The sequence below is a fragment of the Suillus plorans genome (genome assembly GCF_016647745.1).
Source record: "Suillus plorans strain S12 chromosome Unknown HD556scaffold_3, whole genome shotgun sequence".
Classification (NCBI taxonomy): domain Eukaryota; kingdom Fungi; phylum Basidiomycota; class Agaricomycetes; order Boletales; family Suillaceae; genus Suillus; species Suillus plorans.
In genome coordinates, this window is record NW_024537387.1 from 673,127 (window position 1) to 692,495 (window position 19,369).

General features: G+C 50.6%; 3 protein-coding genes and 1 non-coding gene across 4 annotated transcripts; all 4 read left to right on the top strand.

The window, feature by feature from the left end:
* Window positions 1-222: 222 nt before the first annotated feature.
* HD556DRAFT_1225797 (Rho GTPase activation protein) lies at window positions 223-1,948 on the top strand (the record flags this gene model as incomplete). Its single annotated transcript, XM_041297039.1, has 10 exons — window positions 223-325; window positions 384-522; window positions 578-600; window positions 656-741; window positions 806-892; window positions 942-974; window positions 1,024-1,039; window positions 1,090-1,242; window positions 1,291-1,632; window positions 1,722-1,948. The coding sequence occupies 10 exons, from the start codon at window positions 223-225 to the stop codon at window positions 1,946-1,948; spliced, it is 1,209 nt and encodes a 402-aa protein (XP_041166551.1).
* Window positions 1,949-2,462: 514 nt separating this feature from the next.
* HD556DRAFT_1303463 (glycoside hydrolase family 17 protein) lies at window positions 2,463-4,729 on the top strand (the record flags this gene model as incomplete). Its single annotated transcript, XM_041299601.1, has 16 exons — window positions 2,463-2,561; window positions 2,735-2,929; window positions 2,989-3,229; window positions 3,279-3,301; window positions 3,359-3,379; window positions 3,433-3,477; window positions 3,531-3,706; window positions 3,756-3,808; window positions 3,864-4,000; window positions 4,049-4,198; window positions 4,248-4,313; window positions 4,372-4,399; window positions 4,458-4,492; window positions 4,550-4,570; window positions 4,622-4,645; window positions 4,700-4,729. 16 exons carry the CDS (start codon window positions 2,463-2,465, stop codon window positions 4,727-4,729), a joined length of 1,344 nt encoding a protein of 447 aa, XP_041166552.1.
* Window positions 4,730-5,291: 562 nt separating this feature from the next.
* On the top strand, window positions 5,292-5,371 carry HD556DRAFT_t16. Its single transcript has one exon. It is a non-coding gene; the product is annotated as a tRNA-Ala (tRNA).
* A 993-nt stretch (window positions 5,372-6,364) lies between these two features.
* On the top strand, window positions 6,365-19,311 carry HD556DRAFT_492995 (uncharacterized protein). The gene is made up of 19 exons (XM_041310770.1): window positions 6,365-6,567; window positions 6,620-7,976; window positions 8,029-8,332; window positions 8,386-9,787; window positions 9,845-10,762; window positions 10,822-11,660; window positions 11,710-12,574; window positions 12,630-12,725; window positions 12,778-12,979; window positions 13,029-14,657; window positions 14,712-15,765; window positions 15,817-16,523; window positions 16,572-17,082; window positions 17,137-17,217; window positions 17,274-17,484; window positions 17,541-17,647; window positions 17,699-18,301; window positions 18,352-18,439; window positions 18,490-19,311. The coding sequence occupies exons 1-19, from the start codon at window positions 6,487-6,489 to the stop codon at window positions 19,213-19,215; spliced, it is 11,781 nt and encodes a 3,926-aa protein (XP_041166553.1). The 5' UTR covers window positions 6,365-6,486; the 3' UTR covers window positions 19,216-19,311.
* Window positions 19,312-19,369: the final 58 nt, after the last annotated feature.

The window sequence follows — 19,369 nt, forward strand, 5'->3', positions numbered from 1 at the left end:
GTGTGGGTGGCTGTGCTCCGAAGAAACCACCATTTGCGGGTCACGACCATATTCCACCGCCCTCTGCAAGCTTGCCGTTCGAGTACTCATCGTCACGGACCCGTGCTGGCCACCTTTCAACGCTTATTTCCTCTCGCCTTCTTCTCAAGAATACAACAATCCCGCAGGAGTAATACCCTCCCTATCTCTGAGTCTAGGCATAGCCCCCCTCAAACTTCAAACATGCCTTCAGACAGCCCCCCGCCAACCAAAGCCGGTCTTCTCAAGTGGTGGACTCAATTCACCCATGCTCAGAATCGCAAAAAAGATTCAGACCCGAGTAGAAGTCCGTACTATTCTGACTTCCGGTTCATGACGTTGACTAATGCCAATCAATTATTCAGCTGTAGATCAGGAGGAACATCCGGTGTTTCAAAAACCACTCAAAGAGAGTCTGAGATATGCAAGCGTGCAGATTTCGACTGCAAATGCAAATGGCGAGCTCTACATTTGGGGGTACATACCTGTCGTCGTGGCGAAATGGTGAGTGGAGCTGCCTTGCACCATCTTGACTAGCTGTGTACCCTGGCTCCTCTAGTGGCCTTTATCTCAAAGAAAATGGTGCGTACTGGTGGGTATGGTATGAACATTAATTCAAACGTTCTACATCTATCAGCTACAGAGGTGGAGGGGACGTTTCGTGTCAACGGTTCTACTAAGCGCATGCGAGATCTACAAGCCGCTTTCGAGACACCGCCACGGGTGCGTACATAAAGCTCCTATAGAGCGCTATGAGGTTCAATTGGTGTACTATTTTCGCCATCAGTACGGAAAATCGTTGGACTGGAAAAATGAACACTTTACAACACATGACGTCGCAAGCGTCTTTCGTAGATACTTAACTCAAATGCCTGTCAGTGGCGCTCCACGTTCCGTGCCGTGCCTACTCATGCCCCACTCAGGAACCCGTAATACCACACGATATGTATCACGACGTGAGTGTATGCTACTTCCTTTGTTGATCGGGGCTGACGTCTCAATCAGTTCCGGGACGTTTTGGGTAAGAAGTCCTGACAGCTTGATGCACAAGCTGAACTCGGGCCTGTGCAGGAAAGAAACCATTCAACCATGATGAAGTGATTGCAACGTACAAGCGTCTAATTCAACGCATGCCCCGCGCAAACCAATACCTTCTTCTCTACGTATTGGATCTATTATCAGTATTTGCACGAAAATCAGATAAAAATCTTATGACAGCCACAAGTACGCCATGCCCCTCTGTGATTAACTTTATCCTCATCTCCCGCACAGATCTCGCGGTAATCTTTCGGCCCGGCCTTATATCCCATCCTACCCATGAAATGTGCCCTGGGGAACATGCGCTGAGCCAACGTGTTCTCGAATTTCTTATTGCGCAACAGGACTGGTTCTTACTCGACATACCACCGCCACCACGATCAGAGCAGAGCTCTTCGTGGAAGCCTCCACCACGGCCTCACCACGCACACACACAGGTACCAAGTGAGGAAGACTCGGATCTTGTTGTTGTACCTAGTTCAGATGACGAGCCCACGTCAATTACTGGGGGCTGGAAGCTTGTCGGCCGTGACAGGCGCCGCATTTACAGGCGCCGCACAACGCTAGAACATACTGGTGGGTCATTCCTGGGGGCCGCGTCTCAATTGGACCGCCGCTGAAGTCGGAGGGCACCCTTTTGTGATTGTGCCACATTTTTCCCTCAGGTTCGCTCGACAGAACAGAAGATGTTGATAGTGGGCAATTGTCGCCTGTCCTGGAGACCCCAGCATCACGCCCTGTAAGCCAAGCTTCAGGTCCTGCAGTGAGCCGAAGTCGGACGTTGCCCTCCAATCGAGGAAGCACGGACGACGAGAAACACCGTGCTAGGGTGCTCAGAAAACAGAAGCGAGCATCAGCTCAGCCGCGACCTGGGGGTCATGCAGGAGGGTAGGATGGGTGGGATGTGGGTGAGATGGAGTCACATCTGGAAGTTTGTGATATTGATATACTTCGAGGCGGGCACGGCGTTGTTGTGCCGAGCTCCCGATCGCCCATTTGTTGTTATTATTTTTTTCTTTTCCTTTTTACCGGTTTGGACAGTTGCCATCTGAGTTTTCTATGTATACTTTAGGGCTACTTACTTGGGGGAGATAACAAGGACAGTTATTTTCATGCCGCCGACGGTCGACCAGGTTCGGTCAGGGCATATATTAACATAAATTCCGCAGCATCTAAATTTATCTACCTAAGGAAAGATTTGCACCACAATAAAGCCGGGGGCACCCGTTGCCAGAAGCCTGGGTAGGGTCGAACAAGAAAAGGCAATCGTTGGGGCCTTTTGATAGGGCATGTTAGGGCGCGTTTGAGGTGGGGCGCAGGAAATTAAAGAAGTCAGGGAAACCAACTGTCAGTTTCACAGTTTCAACGTTCCCTTAGATCTCTTCTGTTATCCTTGACTTGCAAAAATGCAACAAAGTGGGTACTCGAGCTCGATGCAACAGGTAGCGCCCTACAGGGACACCCCGACGACCTCTACTGGCACTCCAAACGACCCATCAGGCCTAGTAAGAACCCGTTACCATTCATTATGATATTGTTCGAATTCATATACATATATGTGTCTGGTCTGAAACCCGAGTTCGCTTGGATTTCTGTTCGTTTAATTGTTTCCGTTTCAGTCTCTTTTCGCTTGCACCTCTACTTACATCCTTCTCTGAACTAAATTTCTGCTGCGCAGGCCACACACGCTCATTCGCCCTTCGACTCGTCGCACGATCTTTCATCAGAGCCAACGCTCAGGAATCCTCCAACAAACCAAGCACAGCCCGTGCCCTACATGTCCGTCCCACAACCAGGTTACCAAAACATCGAGTCCCGCAACAGCGACTGGCTGGAGCAGTCACAGAGGGCGAGCAAACGGTCAAGACGGATCGTGAGTTTCACTGTCAACCTATGTAGTGCTTGACCACTTAACAACGTCCTGCTGGAAAGGTTATTGGTTCGGTAGTTGCCCTCATCATTCTAATCGCTGCCGGTGTCGCACTTGGTGTCACGCTCTCGAAAAAGAGCTCGAGCAACAACTCGAGTTCGAGTTCGAGCAGTAGCGCCCCAGCTGGAACGAACCCTAACGATCCGAGTAACTTCCCGAAAAACTCCGCTTTGGTCAATTCGTTCTATGGCATTGCGTATACGCCACTAGGCTCGCAGCTCCCCGATTGTGGCAATAATCTAAGTGTGTGAAATCGCGTTATCTTGGTTGGAATGTGTCTAATGTACCGCAGCGGAGGTCATTGAAGATATCCAGGTAGGGCTTTCGAGGGATCTTTCTGAGCACTTCTCTTACACAATCTATAATCTATAGTTGTTGTCTCAGATCACAACGGTGGGTGTCTCGATGGTGTCTTGTATGCCACGCACTCATTCTCTAATCGGTAGACCATCCGTCTTTATGGCGCTGACTGCAATCAATCCTCTCTCGTCGTAAGTTATCGTGGGGGACTATTTTTCATGTGTTTATCTATACTTGTTTGCAGCTTGCCGCCATCCAGGCTACCAAGGTCAACATGTCTGTCTATCTCGGCAACTACCCCGATGCCACCGATAACGGGGCTGCGTACGAGCGCCAGAAAGGCGAAATCCAGACTGCTCTTCAACAATACGGTGCAGCCAACGTGGTCGGTGTTACAGTCGGCAATGAATTCATCCTTGAGTTAGCATTCGTTGCTGAATTTCAAACTGTTGGCTAAACCAGCTCTCAGTTACATCACATCGGCAGGGCAGACGGATCCCAACGGCTCCGCAGGACAGGCAGGTTGGCTCATGGTTTTCTTTCCTGCTGAAACGAATTTCCAATTGTTTTGTCACAGCCGCAGCGATGTTGATACCCTGGATCAGCGATACCCGTTCAATGTTGTCCTCGATGGGTATGAGCAATATATTAGTCGGCAATGCAGACGCTGGAAGTTATTTCAACAACGAAGTGCTATCTGCCGTTGACTATGGGGTTGGTCTCCCTCTGTATATGTGTTTAATGTTTGCTTATGTTGTGCAGATGGCGAACGTCCACCCATGGTTCGCCAATCAATCGATTAATGACGCTGCCGCCTGGACGGCCGACTTCTTCAACACCACGGACTTCGCTCTTGCTCAATCTCTTTCGAACAAACCGAAGATGTTCATTGCTGAGACTGGCTGGCCAACTGTCTGTTTGCTTTCTCCTTCATCCCTGACTCGTTTAACTTGTCCTATAGGGTAGTTCTTCTTTCAATGCCAACCCGAATGATGGGCCTTCGCTCGCTTCGGCGCAAAACCTGCAGGTGGGATTCATTCTCGCTTCGTTATGACTTACAATGATTGCTAATTTCATACTTGCAGATATTTATAGATACTTTCGCATGTCAAGGTATGCGTTTCTTCTCACAAGGAGCAAGGACAATAATAGCTCAATGTCACATCAATAGCTACCAAAAACGGAACTGGGTACTTTTTCTTTGAGGTGCGTATTTGATCTCCCAACGTTTTTAATTGTGCTCACTGCCATGTACGACAATAGTTCAGTGACGAGCCTTGGAAGGTAAGCTTGCACTCGCAATATCCAGGAGCAGGGTCTGACTTTGCCTTGCAGAACGTAACGTATGGTGGTGTAGAGGTAAAGTTCAGATATTTTTAGTTTCGTCATGGCGATCTCACCCTTACTCGCTAGGGATACTGGGGCTTGTTCGACGCCAAGTAAATTTTCACTCCACGTTACCTGTCTGCGGCGCTAATGTCTCTTGATAGCAAAAACCTGAAAAACATCACGATTCCCACATGCTAGCCTGTTCTTTCTCACTCGGACACATACTCTATGCGGACTTCATTGCCAACATATTTAAACCTTAGCCATGACACTCTTTTCACCACTCAACCCTTTATCCATCCTGTTTTTCTTTCTTTCTGCATGCGGCGGTGGATGGGCTGGTGATCTTTATTGAACGTTTACTTCGAAAGGACTATGCTATGTTGCATCTTTATCTGCGATTTTGTCATCTAGCTTTGATTGACTGACGTTTTTGACGATGTATTTAATACCCGTAGGAACTGCTGAGCATTTAGCTCATGCACATGGTCGGTGGTAGTTCATATGAATTGCCATGCCAGCCTCAACCCTTGTGTGATTGAACCGTGATTTCCTGGCAAAGGGCCGAACTTTGTCGGCAGGGACCTGGTGGCTATATTGTAACCTTTATTACTTGACATGTCCTGACTTGATCGATCGATCCCCCATGCCCTCACGGCCCTGAGCGCTTATTCAAGGGCATTTAGCGCAGTGGTAGCGCGTATGCTTTGCATACTAGCATGTATAAGGTCCAGAGTTCAATCCTCTGAATGTCCATTTTTTTGCCGTGAAACTGGTAGATCGCGATGTGGAACTTGACTTTGTTCTTGGTGTTTGAGACCCTTGACACTGTGTGATCAAGCAAGGAGACATGAAGATCGAAAAAGTACTTGACAAGACAAGTGAGTCCTACAAGATGATACGACTGGCCAAGTATGGCGGTGCCGCGGGGATAAAAAAACATCCGCATGAAACATTACAATCCATTTGAATCTTATCTCAAAGTTTCGGGTTGTTCAGCAGTAAACGAGAACAAACTATTTAAATGGCACGAGAAACGACGGAGGTACCCGTCTGTGATCGTGGGGTAAGGAAAGCCTGATTAATGGGGGAAGACACTGGCAGAGCACTGAGTTACGATATTGGGTAAACGAGAACGACCCCTTTAAAATGAAACAACTGACCACCGTTGGGTATACTGATTAAGGTAATAATCAATTGGACATCATACTGTTGGAATGATAAATACTTTATACCAGTGCTATCTCGATTTTTTGTGACCTAGGCGGAGACAGACCAGCGCTGAGTATCGATATGGGCCGGGGTTTAAAGTTTGCTAGTGAGTGCGACCTTATCAGAGCTAATCGATTGATGAGTGTGCTGATGGAAAGGAACATCGTGTAGGTAAAACAACACATGTTGATACAGAGTTGAATTAAACAAAACGCGTGTGTTTTGCATTTGCCTCGATGTATGTCTCATTTTCCGTTGTGTGGGTACGAGGGTACTGACAAGAGACAGGGGTTAGAGTACGTGTCTTGCCACGGGAACTAGCGATGAATAAATTTATGTCATCGCCAGCTTTGTTTGAGAAAGCGAATGACTTGTCACGGAGAAGGGCACATAAGAACATGGCCTGATTATCACGCAAGGTCCATATCGATGACACGCTGCAGTAGAAATTAATACCTTGGTATAACACGTTTTTATCAGTCTAGATTATTACGTAATCACGTGACTTGTAGACAGTTTTTGGGGAAGTTGACGCCTGAAACCAAAAAAATTAAATACACTGGGGACTACCAGGCCTATAAAACAAACTTCTGAACCCTGTCCTCTTTCTTTCACTCCCCTCCTCACGTCGTTCCCGACGTCCATCGTATCCCTCCAAAATGTCAGTCCAGAACGGTGACGCCGTTCACGAAAACCAATTTGCTACCCGTCCACTAGTAATATCCATTGCAAATGTTAGAGTACGCGTCATTTTTTCATGGCATCTATCTCTTGTTTAAATTGGCTTTTCAGGTCTCCATTCCCGTCTCCACCCAAATAGACGAGTGGATCGCTGCCGAAGTCCTTAGAGATGACTTCATCTTGTCGCAGGAACGCGTCGATGTCGCTGGCACCGTCGCTGACTCAGAACACCCATTACAAGCCAACGTAGATATCTTTGCACGTTTCCTCGCTTTCATTGCACACAGGACTTCCGATGCATCAGACTGCGCAAAGGCACGCATCTCTCTCCTCGCTCGTGTGTTCACGCATTTCGTCTCCTCATATCTTACCGATACCGACCTCTATTCTTTTGTAAACCCGTTCGATACCGAGGTCCGCACTGGAATCCTTGCAGCTTACTTTGCTGCACGTGCTACCCTAGAGAACCATAATGTTGCAGATATTGCTGCTCCCCCGGCTTCTGCCCTCCTCACAGCTGTTGATGACTCCGAGGCATCAATATATGCGCTTTTTGGTGGTCAAGGGACCAACGAGGTCTACTTTGACGAGCTTCAGTCCTTGTATGACACCTACAAGCCTTATGTTTCTCCTATAATTACATCCATCACAAATGACATTCTCCTTCCCCTCGTCTCATCCCGCCAGGGTTGTAGCTTCTACAATTATGGCATGAATGTCGCGGCATGGCTCGCAGGCACATCTCCTCGTCCCCCTGTTGAATATCTTGCCTCCATCCCAGTCTCGCTTCCTTTGATCGGTCTCACCCAGCTGGTGCAGTACCTTGTCATCTGTCACGTCTCTGGATTCACTCCCGGCGAGCTCCGCGATCATTTCGCTGGTGCAACTGGCCATTCGCAGGGCGTAGTCTCTGCCATCGCCATTTCTGCGTCCACATCCGTCGAATCATTTGATATCAACGCTAAGAAGGCCCTCCGATGGCTCTTCTTTTGTGGTATGCGCGCGCAGGAAGCATTCCCCGTGCTTGCCCTAGAACCAAGCATAGTTCAAGACTGCATCGATGGAGGTGAGGGTGAACCCACGCCCATGCTTTCGATCACGAACCTGTCGCTCGATGTACTGCAGCCCCATCTCGACGCTACAAACGATCATCTACCTGCAAACGCGCAGATCGCTGTCTCCCTGTTCAACGGTCCCAGAAACTTTGTTGTGACTGGTCCTTCACGTTCCCTGTGTGGGCTTGTCACAAACTTGAGGAAGGTACGTGCATCATCTGGGCTTGACCAGAGCAAGGTGCCGTTTTCGCAGCGCAAACCTGCGTTCGGTGTCCGATTTTTGGTGGTCAATGCCCCCTACCACAGCGCACATTTGAAGGGCGCTGCCGAGAAGTTGTGTGATGAAGATCTTGAAGGCGAGGAGCTTTGGACCAAAGAAGAATTGGGGATTCCAGTATTCAACACCGAAGATGGTGCGCATATAGTCACTTCAAATCATGTTTCTGGCTGATTTGATGGTTACAGGTTCTGATATGCGCGATTCGGAGACATCTATCACGCGTTCGTTATGCGACCAGATCTTTACGTCTCCTATTCACTGGACGCTCGCAACTGGATTCCCCGAGACCGCGACACACGTCATTGACTTTGGTCCCGGTGGCCTGAATGGCATTGGGCCTCTCACGGCTCGTAATCTTGAAGGTCGTGGCGTGCGTGTTGTCACGCTAGGCGACAAGGGCCGCGGCGAAGCGGAACTCTTTGATACTGAAGAAGTCAAGTACGATGAGTGGTGGAGCAAGAAATACGCGCCAAAACTTGTGAAAACAAGGTGCGTCAATCAAGGACCGTGACTTCATTTCAGATTCTGATATGACATGATAGCGATGGTACTCTTCACCTTGATACGCCTTTCTCGCGCCTGCTCGGGAAGCCTCCGATCATGGTCGCTGGTATGACACCCACAACCGTGAAAGCGGGCTTCGTCTCTGCGGTTCTCTCTGCAGGGTACCATATCGAGCTGGCAGGTGGAGGTCACTACAACCCTGCAGCGCTGCGTGCAAAAGTTGCCGAGATTCAAGCACAAATTCCTACAGGCGTCGGCCTTACGCTCAACGCCCTCTACATCAACCCACGCCAATTCGGGTTCCAGTTCCCCTTGTGGCAGGAAATGCGCCGCGAGGGCTTACCTATCGAAGGTTTCTGTGTTGCTGCTGGTATTCCCAGCACTGAGAAAGCAGCAGAGATCATCGATGGATTAAGGAAGGCTGGTATCCGGCATGTGTCGTTCAAGCCTGGCTCGGTGGATGGTATCAGGCAGGTCGTCAACATTGCGAAGTCTAATCCTGATTTCCCTATCATTCTTCAATGGACGGGAGGTCGTGCCGGTGGTCACCACTCCTACGAAGACTTCCACATGCCTGTGCTGAAAACATACAGCGCCATGCGTGCGCAGGAGAACTTGATTCTTGTCGGCGGTTCCGGGTTCGGAGGTGCTGATGATGTATGGCCATATCTCACTGGTGATTGGTCAAAGGACCTCTACGGCCAGCAGCTCATGCCATTTGACGGTTTCCTATTCGCGTCGCGCGTCATGGTGGCCAAGGAGGCGCACACGAGCTCCAGTGTGAAAGATCTTATTGTTGGAGCGCGTGGTGTCGATGACAAGCAATGGGAAAACACGTATGCAAAGCCTACCGGCGGAATCTTGACGGTGCGCTCAGAGCTGGGCGAGCCTATCCATAAGGTCGCTACGCGTGCTGTGAAGCTCTGGAAGGAGTTTGATGACACCGTCTTCAAGCTCCCGAAGGAGAAGCGCAGCCCTTGGCTTGCTGAGCGCAAAGCGGAGATTATTGGCAAATTGAATGCAGACTTCGCGAAGCCATGGTTCGGTTGGAAGAAGGATGGGAGTGTTGCCCTCGATCTGGGTGACATGACGTACGAGGAAGTCGCTCTACGCATGGTTCGTCTGATGTACGTCTCGCATCAGAGTCGGTGGATCGATTTGAGCTTGAGGAACTTGACGGGCGATTGGTTGAGGCGCGTAGAGGAGAGGTTTGCCGGTGTTAATGGAGGGTTGAAGGCCAGTGTCCTGCAGAGCTTCACAGAGCTGGACGATCCCAGCAAGTTCGTGGAGTCGTTCTTTGACAAATATCCTGCTTCGAAGACTCAGTTACTCGCTGCTGAGGACCGCGCGTACTTCCTTACAATTTCTCAGCGCGCAGGCCAGAAGCCAGCGCCCTTCATTCCAATTTTGGACAGTAACTTCGAGGTGTGGTTCAAGAAGGTTTGTCTCAATCAACCCTCTCTTAGTGAGATCGTCCATAATGATGGCTGAGCACAGGATTCGCTTTGGGCCGCAGAGGACATCGAAGCGGTGTTTGACCAGGACCCGCAGCGTGTATGCATTCTTCAAGGACCCGTTGCTGTCAAGTACTCCACAGTCAAAGACGAACCAATCAAGGATCTTCTTGGCAACATCACTTCCAGCCTCGTCGCGAAGCTCCTCGAGCACTCCTATGGCGGCGACGTTTCTAAGGTGCCAACTGTTGACTACCTTGCTCCTGTCCCAGAGGAGACCGAGACTCCCGATAGCGTTGCCTATGAAGAAACCGCGACGAGTGTGACGTATAATGTCGGTGATATAATCCCGGACACGAGGGAGTGGTTGCAGGCGCTGTCCGGCTCAGAGCTTAGCTGGCTGAAGGCGTTGTTGACATCTGACACTATTGTTCAAGGCACTGCATACATTGACAACCCGCTCCAACGTGCCCTTGCACCGAGACGTGGGCAGAAGGTGGTCATTGGCATGCAGAAAGGCTCGCCAACATATCTGACCTTTTACGGTGCTGGTCGCTCGCATGGCACGCACAAGCCCGATTTCAAGGCTGTTGAGATCCAATACACTGCATCTTCCAATCTTATCGACGTCACTTTCTACGAGGACAGGCGCGATGTATCCGTACCCCTTGTTTTGCAATTCAAATACGTACCATCCACAGGCGCGATCCCAATCCACGAGGTCGCAGTCGGTCGCAATCGTCGCATCAAAGAGTTCTACTGGAAGTTGTGGTTCGGTGACGATGAAGAAATGCCTGAGATTGATATTCATGAAACATTCATAGGCCCTGAGGTCACAATCTCTGCCGAAGATGTGGGGATGTTCTGCGGTGTTGTTGGTAACCAGAACGAGGCGTTCAAGGCAGCGCGCACGGAGCTTGTCAAGGCTCCGATGGACTTTGCGATTGTGACTGGGTGGCAGGTATGTCGTTGGAGGTCCGAATGCTTTAGGGTCTTAAACTGACTGGGACGATGACATAGGCTATTATGAAAGCTATCTTCCCTGTGTCCATTGATGGGGATCTGCTGAAGTTGGTCCACCTCTCGAATGGCTTCCGCCTGATTGCCGGCGCAAAGCCCTTGCTTGCTGGTGATGTCTGTATTGCTGACGCACACATCTCGTCGGTCAAGAACACAGATGCTGGCAAGGTCGTGAAGGTCAAGGGACATGTTTTCCGTGATGGGAAGCCCGTCATCGAGGTCGTTTCGTCATTCCTTTACCGCGGCCGTTTCATCGACTTCGAGGATACTTTTGAGACTATCAACGAGCCTGACTATGTCGTGGAGATCGCCAATGATGCTGATGTCGGTGTCATGCAGTCTAAGGAGTGGTTGAGCTGGGAAGACCAGTCGACACCTCTCAAGGCTGGCATGACACTCGTTTTCCGAGTGCAATCGCAGGTCACGTTCAAGGATAAGACCACTTACCGGGATGTCACAGTCACTGGTGACGTGTTCATGCGCGATCAGCTCAAGCGCTTGAAGAAAGTCGCGTCAGTGGAGTTCGAGCAGGAAGGCTGCCACGGAAACCCTGTCGTTGCGCACCTCGAGCGTCGGGGCACACAAGAAGGTCGTCTCACACAACTCACCAATGAGGGATACACAATGTCCAGCAATGTCTCTACCACGTTCAATGCTCCACTTGCAAACGAGCCATACTCGAAAGTCTCCGGCGATTTCAATCCCATCCATGTCAATCCTTATTTCGCAGATTACGCATCCCTCCCTGGTACCATCACTCATGGCATGTGGTCAAGCGCTGCTACACGCCGCTACGTCGAAAACATTGTCGCGGAAGGCAATCCTGACCGTGTCGTTGCGTAAGTGAAGTCTCCAGGATGCGTGATCAGCGGACTAAACTTTGTCTAGATATGATGTCTCCTTTGTCGGTATGATCTTGCCTGGCGATGAGCTGAAAGTCAACATCCGCCACGTTGGCATGCGCGACGGCAACATGGTCGTCAAAGTCGAAACGTCAAACCAGCGTGAAGAGAAGGTCCTCGAGGGAACTGCAGAGGTTGCGCAGGCTACCACCGTCTACGTTTTCACCGGCCAGGGCTCACAGGAACCCGGCATGGGAATGGATTTATACAACAGTTCTTCCGCTGCTCGCGCGGTCTGGGAAGGAGCCGATGCGCACTTACTTGCCGTGTATGGTTTCTCCATTGTTGAAATCGTCAAGGACAACCCGAAGGAGAAGATCGTTCACTTTGGTGGTATCAAGGGTCAGGCAATCCGCCAGAGGTACATGGACATGACCTACGACACCATGGACAAGGACGGCGTTGTTAAAACCCATCCCCTCTTCGCCGACATTGACATTCGTACCCCGAAATACACCTTCAGCCACCCCAATGGTCTCCTTTTTGCTACTCAATTCGCACAAATTGCGCTTGTCGTGACCGAGAAAGCTGCATTCGAAGATATGCGTGCCAAGGGCTTTGTCCAGAAGGACTGTGCGTTTGCTGGACACTCCCTTGGTGAATACTCTGCTCTTGCCTCCATGGCTGATGTCCTCCACATATCCGCCCTTGTCGATGTTGTTTTCTACCGTGGGATCACGATGCAGCGGGCAGTCGAGCGTGATGCTCACAACCGCTCTAACTATGCCATGTGTGCTGTCAACCCCAGTCGTATCTCGAAGACTTTTACCGATGCTGCACTTCGCGAGGTTGTCGACACCATTTCCACTCGTACGAGCACGCTGCTCGAAATCGTCAACTACAACGTCGAGGTCAGTGCTGTCTCACTTTGAACTCTTTCTCGTCACTAACATGTATTTTGTACAGGGTCAACAATATGTTTGCGCTGGAGAGCTCCTGGCTCTTCAGACGATGACGAACGTCTTGAACTACTTGAAGGTCCAGAAGATCGACATTCAGAAGGTTTGCACTCCATCCTATCGAAATGATCGCAGCTTACCGTTAGCATCTCTAGCTGACTGAGCAATTCACTGTCGAGAAGGTCAAGGAGATGCTTGGTGACATCGTCATGGAGTGCTTCGAGCGCGCCAAGGAGCAGCAGCGAGCAGAGGGCTACATCAAGCTTGAGCGTGGCTTTGCAACTATTCCTCTTCCTGGTATTGATGTGCCCTTCCACTCTCGTTACCTCTGGGCTGGTGTCATGCCTTTCCGTGCTTGTAAGTCGTGAATGTACATCACGCCAACCCAGCTAATCACTTTCTCTAGACCTTTCAAAGAAGATCAACCCGTCGCTTCTTAACCCTGACATGCTCATCGGAAAATACATTCCGAACTTGGTCGCCAAGCCATTTGATATCACGCGCGAGTACGTGCAGCTCATCTATGACCAGACGTCTTCACCCCGTCTCGACAAGGTTCTTAAGAAGTGGGATCAGGATGACTGGACATCCCCTGAGCAGCGTCAGAAGCTCGCATACACCATCCTTGTTGAACTCCTCTCATACCAGTTCGCATCTCCTGTCCGATGGATTGAAACCCAGGACTTGTTGTTCACTCAGTATCACTTCGAACGTTTCATCGAGCTTGGTCCTTCACCCACGCTGACTGGCATGGCCACTCGCACTCTCAAGGCCAAGTATGAGGCGCAAGATGACGCCGTGAGCCGCAAGAGAATTATCCTTTGCCACGCCAAGAACGTCCGCGAGATCTACTACCAGTTCGAAGATGAAGCTGCTGCAACTCCTGTTGCTGAAGCTACTCCAGAGTCAACGTCTGTCCCCGCAACTCCTGTTGCTGCACCCACACCTGTCGTAGCTTCACCTTCGGCAGGTCCCGCTGCCTCCATTGAGGATGCCCCCATTAAGGCCAACGATATCCTCATGTCCATCATCGCACAGAAGCTCAAGAAGAAGATTGAGGAAGTTCCTGCAAGCAAGACCATCAAAGATCTCGTCGGCGGCAAGTCGACTCTTCAGAACGAGATTCTCGGCGACTTGCAACTTGAATTCTTATCTGCCCCTGAGAAGGGTGAAGAGCTGCCTTTAGAGGAGCTCGGTTCTGCTCTCAGCGTTGGCCACTCCGGTGCTCTCGGCAAGTACACTTCGGGCTTGGTGTCCCGCATGATCGGTGGCAAGATGCCTGGTGGCTTCAACTCGTCTGCCATCAAGACGCACTTAGCAAAGACTTGGGGACTGGGATCGTTACGCGCTGACGGCGTCCTTCTACTCGGAACCACGATGGAGCCTGCCAAACGTCTCTCTTCGGAGGCTGAGGGCAAGGCATGGCTTGATACTGTTGTTGCCATCTACGCTCAACGTTCTGGGATCTCTCTCTCCAGCGGAGGTGCTGGAGGTGCCGGCGGTAGTTCCGCAGGTGGTGCGACCATCAACAGCGAGGAGTTCTTGAAGTTCCGTGCTGAACAAGAGCAGTTTGCCGCTCAGCACGTTGAGCTTTATATGCGTTATCTGAACAAGGATTCTCGTGCTGGGGAGATTGCGTTTGACAAGGAAAAAGCCAATTCTGTTCAATTGCAAGCTCGCTTGGATGCCATTACGAAGGAGCATGGCGATGCTTACATTGATGGTATTCAACCTGCTTTCGACCCGCTTAAGGCTCGCCACTTCGACTCTTCATGGAACTGGGTGCGACAAGACGCTCTCCTCATGTACTACGACATCATCCATGGTCGTCTCACCACCGTCGACCGCGAGCTTACTGCCCGCTGCATCGCTCTACTCAACCGCGCCGACCCCGAACTTCTCACTTATATGCAGTACAACATCGACCGTTGCGACGCTAGTAAGGGTGATACCTATGTTCTTGCCAAACAGTTTGGCCAGCAGCTCATCGACAACACGAAGGAAGTGATCGGACATCCTCCAGTGTACAAAGATGGTAAGCACGCAGACTGATTTGTATTCATCATCATTAATCACGTTTTCAAACCAGTGACATTCCCCACTGCTCCTCATACCGAAGTCACGGAGAAAGGTGATATTGTCTACTCCGAAGTCGTCCGGGAGAATGTTCGCAAGTTGGAAGCTTATGTCGAGGAGATGGCTAGTGGAGACACCATCTCCACTGTAAACATCCAGAAGGTGCAAGATGACGTCTTGAAGCTGTGGACTGTAGTCAGATCGCAACCCGGTATCAGTCAAGACCAGAAGAACCGCATCAAAGCATTGTATGAGGGTGTTGTTCGTTCCCTCCGGAAGGGTCCCGAACAAATCCGCACGCGCACTCGCAGTCGTCGCTCTTCTTCCCAATTCCTTCGTCCGCAGATCTCCGCCGCCACCAGCGTGTCCGCAGACAAGGTTCCCCTTCTCCATCTCAAACGCAAGGTAGGCAGCAACTGGGAGTACTCCAGCAACTTGACTGGCGTGTACCTCGATATTCTTCACGAGATTGCAACTTCGGGCACTACCTTCAAGGATAAGAACGCTCTTCTCACTGGCGTCGGCAAGGGCTCCATTGGTGTAGAGATCTTGAAGGGTCTTCTGTCGGGTGGTGCGCATGTCGTTATCACCACCTCACGTTACAACCGAGCGACCGTGGAGTACTACCAATCTATCTACCAGAGCTTTGGCGCTCGAGGGTCGGCCCTTACTGTTGTTCCCTTCAACCAAGGTTCGAAGCAGGATGTTGAAGCACTCGTTGACTATATCTATGCCACGCTCGGTCTTGATCTCGACTACATACTGCCCTTCGCTGCAGTGCCCGAGAATGGCCGTGAAATTGACGGCCTGGATGACAAGTCTGAGCTTGCCCACCGCATTATGTTGGTGAACTTGTTGCGCATCCTCGGTGCAGTTAAGAACAAGAAGGCCTCTCGTCACTTCGTCACCAGACCAACGCAGGTCATTCTTCCCCTATCTCCCAATCACGGCCTTTTCGGCAACGACGGTCTCTATTCGGAGTCCAAGATATCTCTGGAGACATTGTTCAATCGCTGGAACTCGGAGAGCTGGGGCGAGTATTTGTGCTTGGCCGGTGCTGTTATTGGGTGAGTATCGTCACAATTTTTTCCTACTGCTCGGTGGCTTATACCACATAGATGGACCCGTGGTACAGGTCTCATGGATGCCACCAACATTGTCGCAGACGAAGTCGAGAGTCACGGTGTCCGTACCTTCTCGGCGAAGGAGATGGCGTTCAATATCCTAGGTTTGATGCACCCATTGCTCTTCAGCATCACCCAGGTTGAGCCTATCTGGGCTGACCTCAATGGTGGTATGGATCGTCTCCCTGACCTCGCTGATATCACAAGTCGCATTCGCATGAACTTGAACAAGAAGAGCGAACTTCGTCGCGCTATTGCGCGCGACAATGCTCTTGATTTCAAGGTTATCAATGGAGCGGAGGGTGAGCGTGTCCTGCAAACCGCCAATGTGGTCCCGCGAGCAAACTTCACATTTGAATTCCCTGCCCTGGAACCTACTTCATCCCTGCATGATCTCGAGAAACTCCGCGGTATTATCGATCTGGAGAAGGTTGTTGTCATCACTGGATTCGCTGAGGTCGGTCCTTGGGGTAGTTCCCGTACTCGTTGGGAAATGGAGGCACGAGGAGAGTTCACGATTGAGGGCTGTATTGAGATGGCCTGGCTCATGGGTTACATCAAGCACTTCGATGGACGCCTCAAGGACGGTTCACTGTACGTTGGCTGGGTTGATTCTAAGACTGGCGAGCCTGTCGACGACAAGGACGTCAGAAGTCGTTACGAGAAGGAGATTTTGAGTCACGCTGGTGTACGGTTGATTGGTGAGTCGCTTCTCGATTTTTATTAGTCAGTTATGAATCCCCTCACAGAGCCTGAGCTGTTCCGCGGCTATGATCCCAAGAAGAAGGTCTTCAACCAAGAGATCGAGCTTATTCATGACTTGGAAGCAATCGAAGTTGCGCAATCTGAGGCCGAGAAATTCAAGTACGAGCATGGCGACAAATGCGATATCTGGACTGGAGAAGGTGACCAGTGGTTCGTCAAATTCAAGAAGGGTGCGCGCGTATTTGTCCCCAAGGCGTTTAAGTTCAGTCGCCTCGTTGCTGGTCAAATTCCTACCGGATGGGATGCCGGCCGCTACGGTATTCCGCCAGATATCATCGCTCAAACAGATCGTGCCACTCTCTGGGCCCTTGTTTGCACTGCTGAGGCTTTGAACATGTCTGGAATCACAGATCCCTATGAACTATACAAGTACTTCCACCCCTCTGAAGTTGGCACGTGTGTCGGCAGCGGCATGGGTGGTACGGAGAGTCTAGCGCAAATGTTCAAGGACCGCCGTGAAGAGAAAGATGTTCAGAACGATATCTTGCAGGAGACGTCAGTCCATCTGACTTTCTTTAACGAGTATACATGATTGACCTATCTTCACAGCTTTATCAACACTACTGCTGGATGGATTAACCTTCTTTTGATGTCTTCCAGCGGCCCAGTGAAAATTCCTGTTGGCGCTTGGTGAGTGTTTATAAGGATTCATAGTTTGTTGTTCCTCACGTTGTCTCGAATGTCAGTGCGACTGCACTTCAATCTCTTGAGATCGCCTCCGATACGCTGTTATCTGGGAAGGCGAAAGTCATGATTGCCGGTGGATTCGACGACATCAGCGAGGAAGGCTCTTACGAGTTCGCTAACATGAAGGCCACGAGCAACGCCGAGACTGAGCTCGCCATGGGACGTGAGCCTACTGAGATGTCCCGTCCCGCTACAACCACTCGCTCAGGCGTGAGTTGTCTGATCCATGCCCTAGATATATTGAACTCATCGACTTTGCTTAATAGTTCATGGAGTCCCAAGGGACTGGTATACACATCATTATGACTGCAAAGACAGCCCTGGAAATCGGTGCTCCTATCCGTGGTATTCTGGCATTCACGTCGACTTCCACGTAAGTTTACGTCAAACCTGAACGACGCACAATTAATCATCCGTTCTACAGTGACAAGGCTGGACGATCTATCCCAGCTCCTGGTCGCGGTGCTCTTTCTGTTGCAAGAGAACTCCCATCGAAGTACCCCCTTCCTAGTCTCAGTCTTGATTACCGATCTCGCCAGATCGCCTTCAGACGCAAGCAGATCTCCCAGTGGCTCGATCACGAGCTTGCTCAGCTACAGGAGGAGATGGATGCTCTGCAGGCCGATGGCAGGGATGTTGACAAGGAATACTTCTCATCCCGTGTTGCTGATATTGAGAAGGAAGCTCGCGGCCAAGAAAAGGAGACTTTAGCTACGTATGGCATGCTAGAGGGTACTGATGCTCGTGTGGCTCCTATGCGCCGTGCACTCGCGGTGTGGGGCTTGACAGCAGATGACATTGGTGTTCTCTCGATTCATGGAACGAGTACTGGCGCGAATGAGAAGAACGAAACGCAGATCTGGCACAACATTTTCGAGTCCATGTCACGCACCCACGGCAATGCCGTTCCTGTTATTGCCCAGAAGAGCTTGCTTGGCCACTCGAAGGGTGGTTCAGCGGCGTGGCAGATGGCTGGTTTGTTGCAGACTGTCATTACTGGTATTATCCCAGGTAACCGCAATAGCGAGTAAGTACTTCGTCTCCAGACTGACTTCCCCTGCTCATGGCACCCATTAGCAACATCGATGCCCGGTTCGAAGCTCACCACTTCCTCATGTTCCCATCGAGGTCTATTCATACCGATGGTATCCGCGCCGGTGTCATGGTGAGTTCAATTGATCTGTCTTCATCACGGGCTAATACTGTGACTATTAGTCATCCTTTGGTTTTGGTCAAGTCGGGGGCACCGCAGTTGTTATTCATCCACGCTATCTCTTCGGTGCTCTTGAAACCTCCGATTATGAGTCATACAAGATACGCAATCAGTCCCGTGCGCAAGAGGCATACAAGGTCATGACTGAAATGATGACCTCCAACACCCTTGTCAAGATCAAGGAAGGCCCGCCGTACAGTCCCGAGCTGGAGCAGGCGGTTCTCATGAATCCCATGGCTCGTGCTACCTTCAACCCGAAGACTCGCAGCTACTCGTATGCCGCCAGCCTTGATAAAAGCATTCCGTTTGATACTGCCAACGCCAAGGTTGTTGCAGATGCTCTTGCGTCAAAGGGATCCGTAGCAGGAGTCGGAGTCGATCAAGAGTTGATATCCTCCGTGCCATCCTCTAATCCTTCTTTTGTCAAACGCAACTTCACCGAGGCTGAGATTGCCTACTGCCGCGCCCAACCGTCACCTCCGTCCTCCTTCGCAGCTCGATGGGTAGGAAAAGAAGCCGTGTTCAAGTCGCTAGGTGTGCCATCAAAGGGTGCTGCCGCTGCGATGAAGGATATCGAGATCCTGCCTAACGAGTCTGGCGTTCCAACTGTAACTCTTCACGGCAACGCGAAAGTTGCTGCACAGGGTAAAGGGATCACTAATGTGTTGGTGTCCTTGAGTCATTCTGAGGTATGTGTCGTGAACCCACATCACCAAACCATGACCTGACATGTGCTTTCAACAGACTGTTGCTATCGCTTTCGCTCAAGCTTCATCGTAGAAAATCGTTCACCTTGGACTTCATGATTGGCATGTTTTCGAAAATTCAATACTTTACGCATGAATGAAATATCCGTTGTTGTAACATAGAATAGACTGGAAC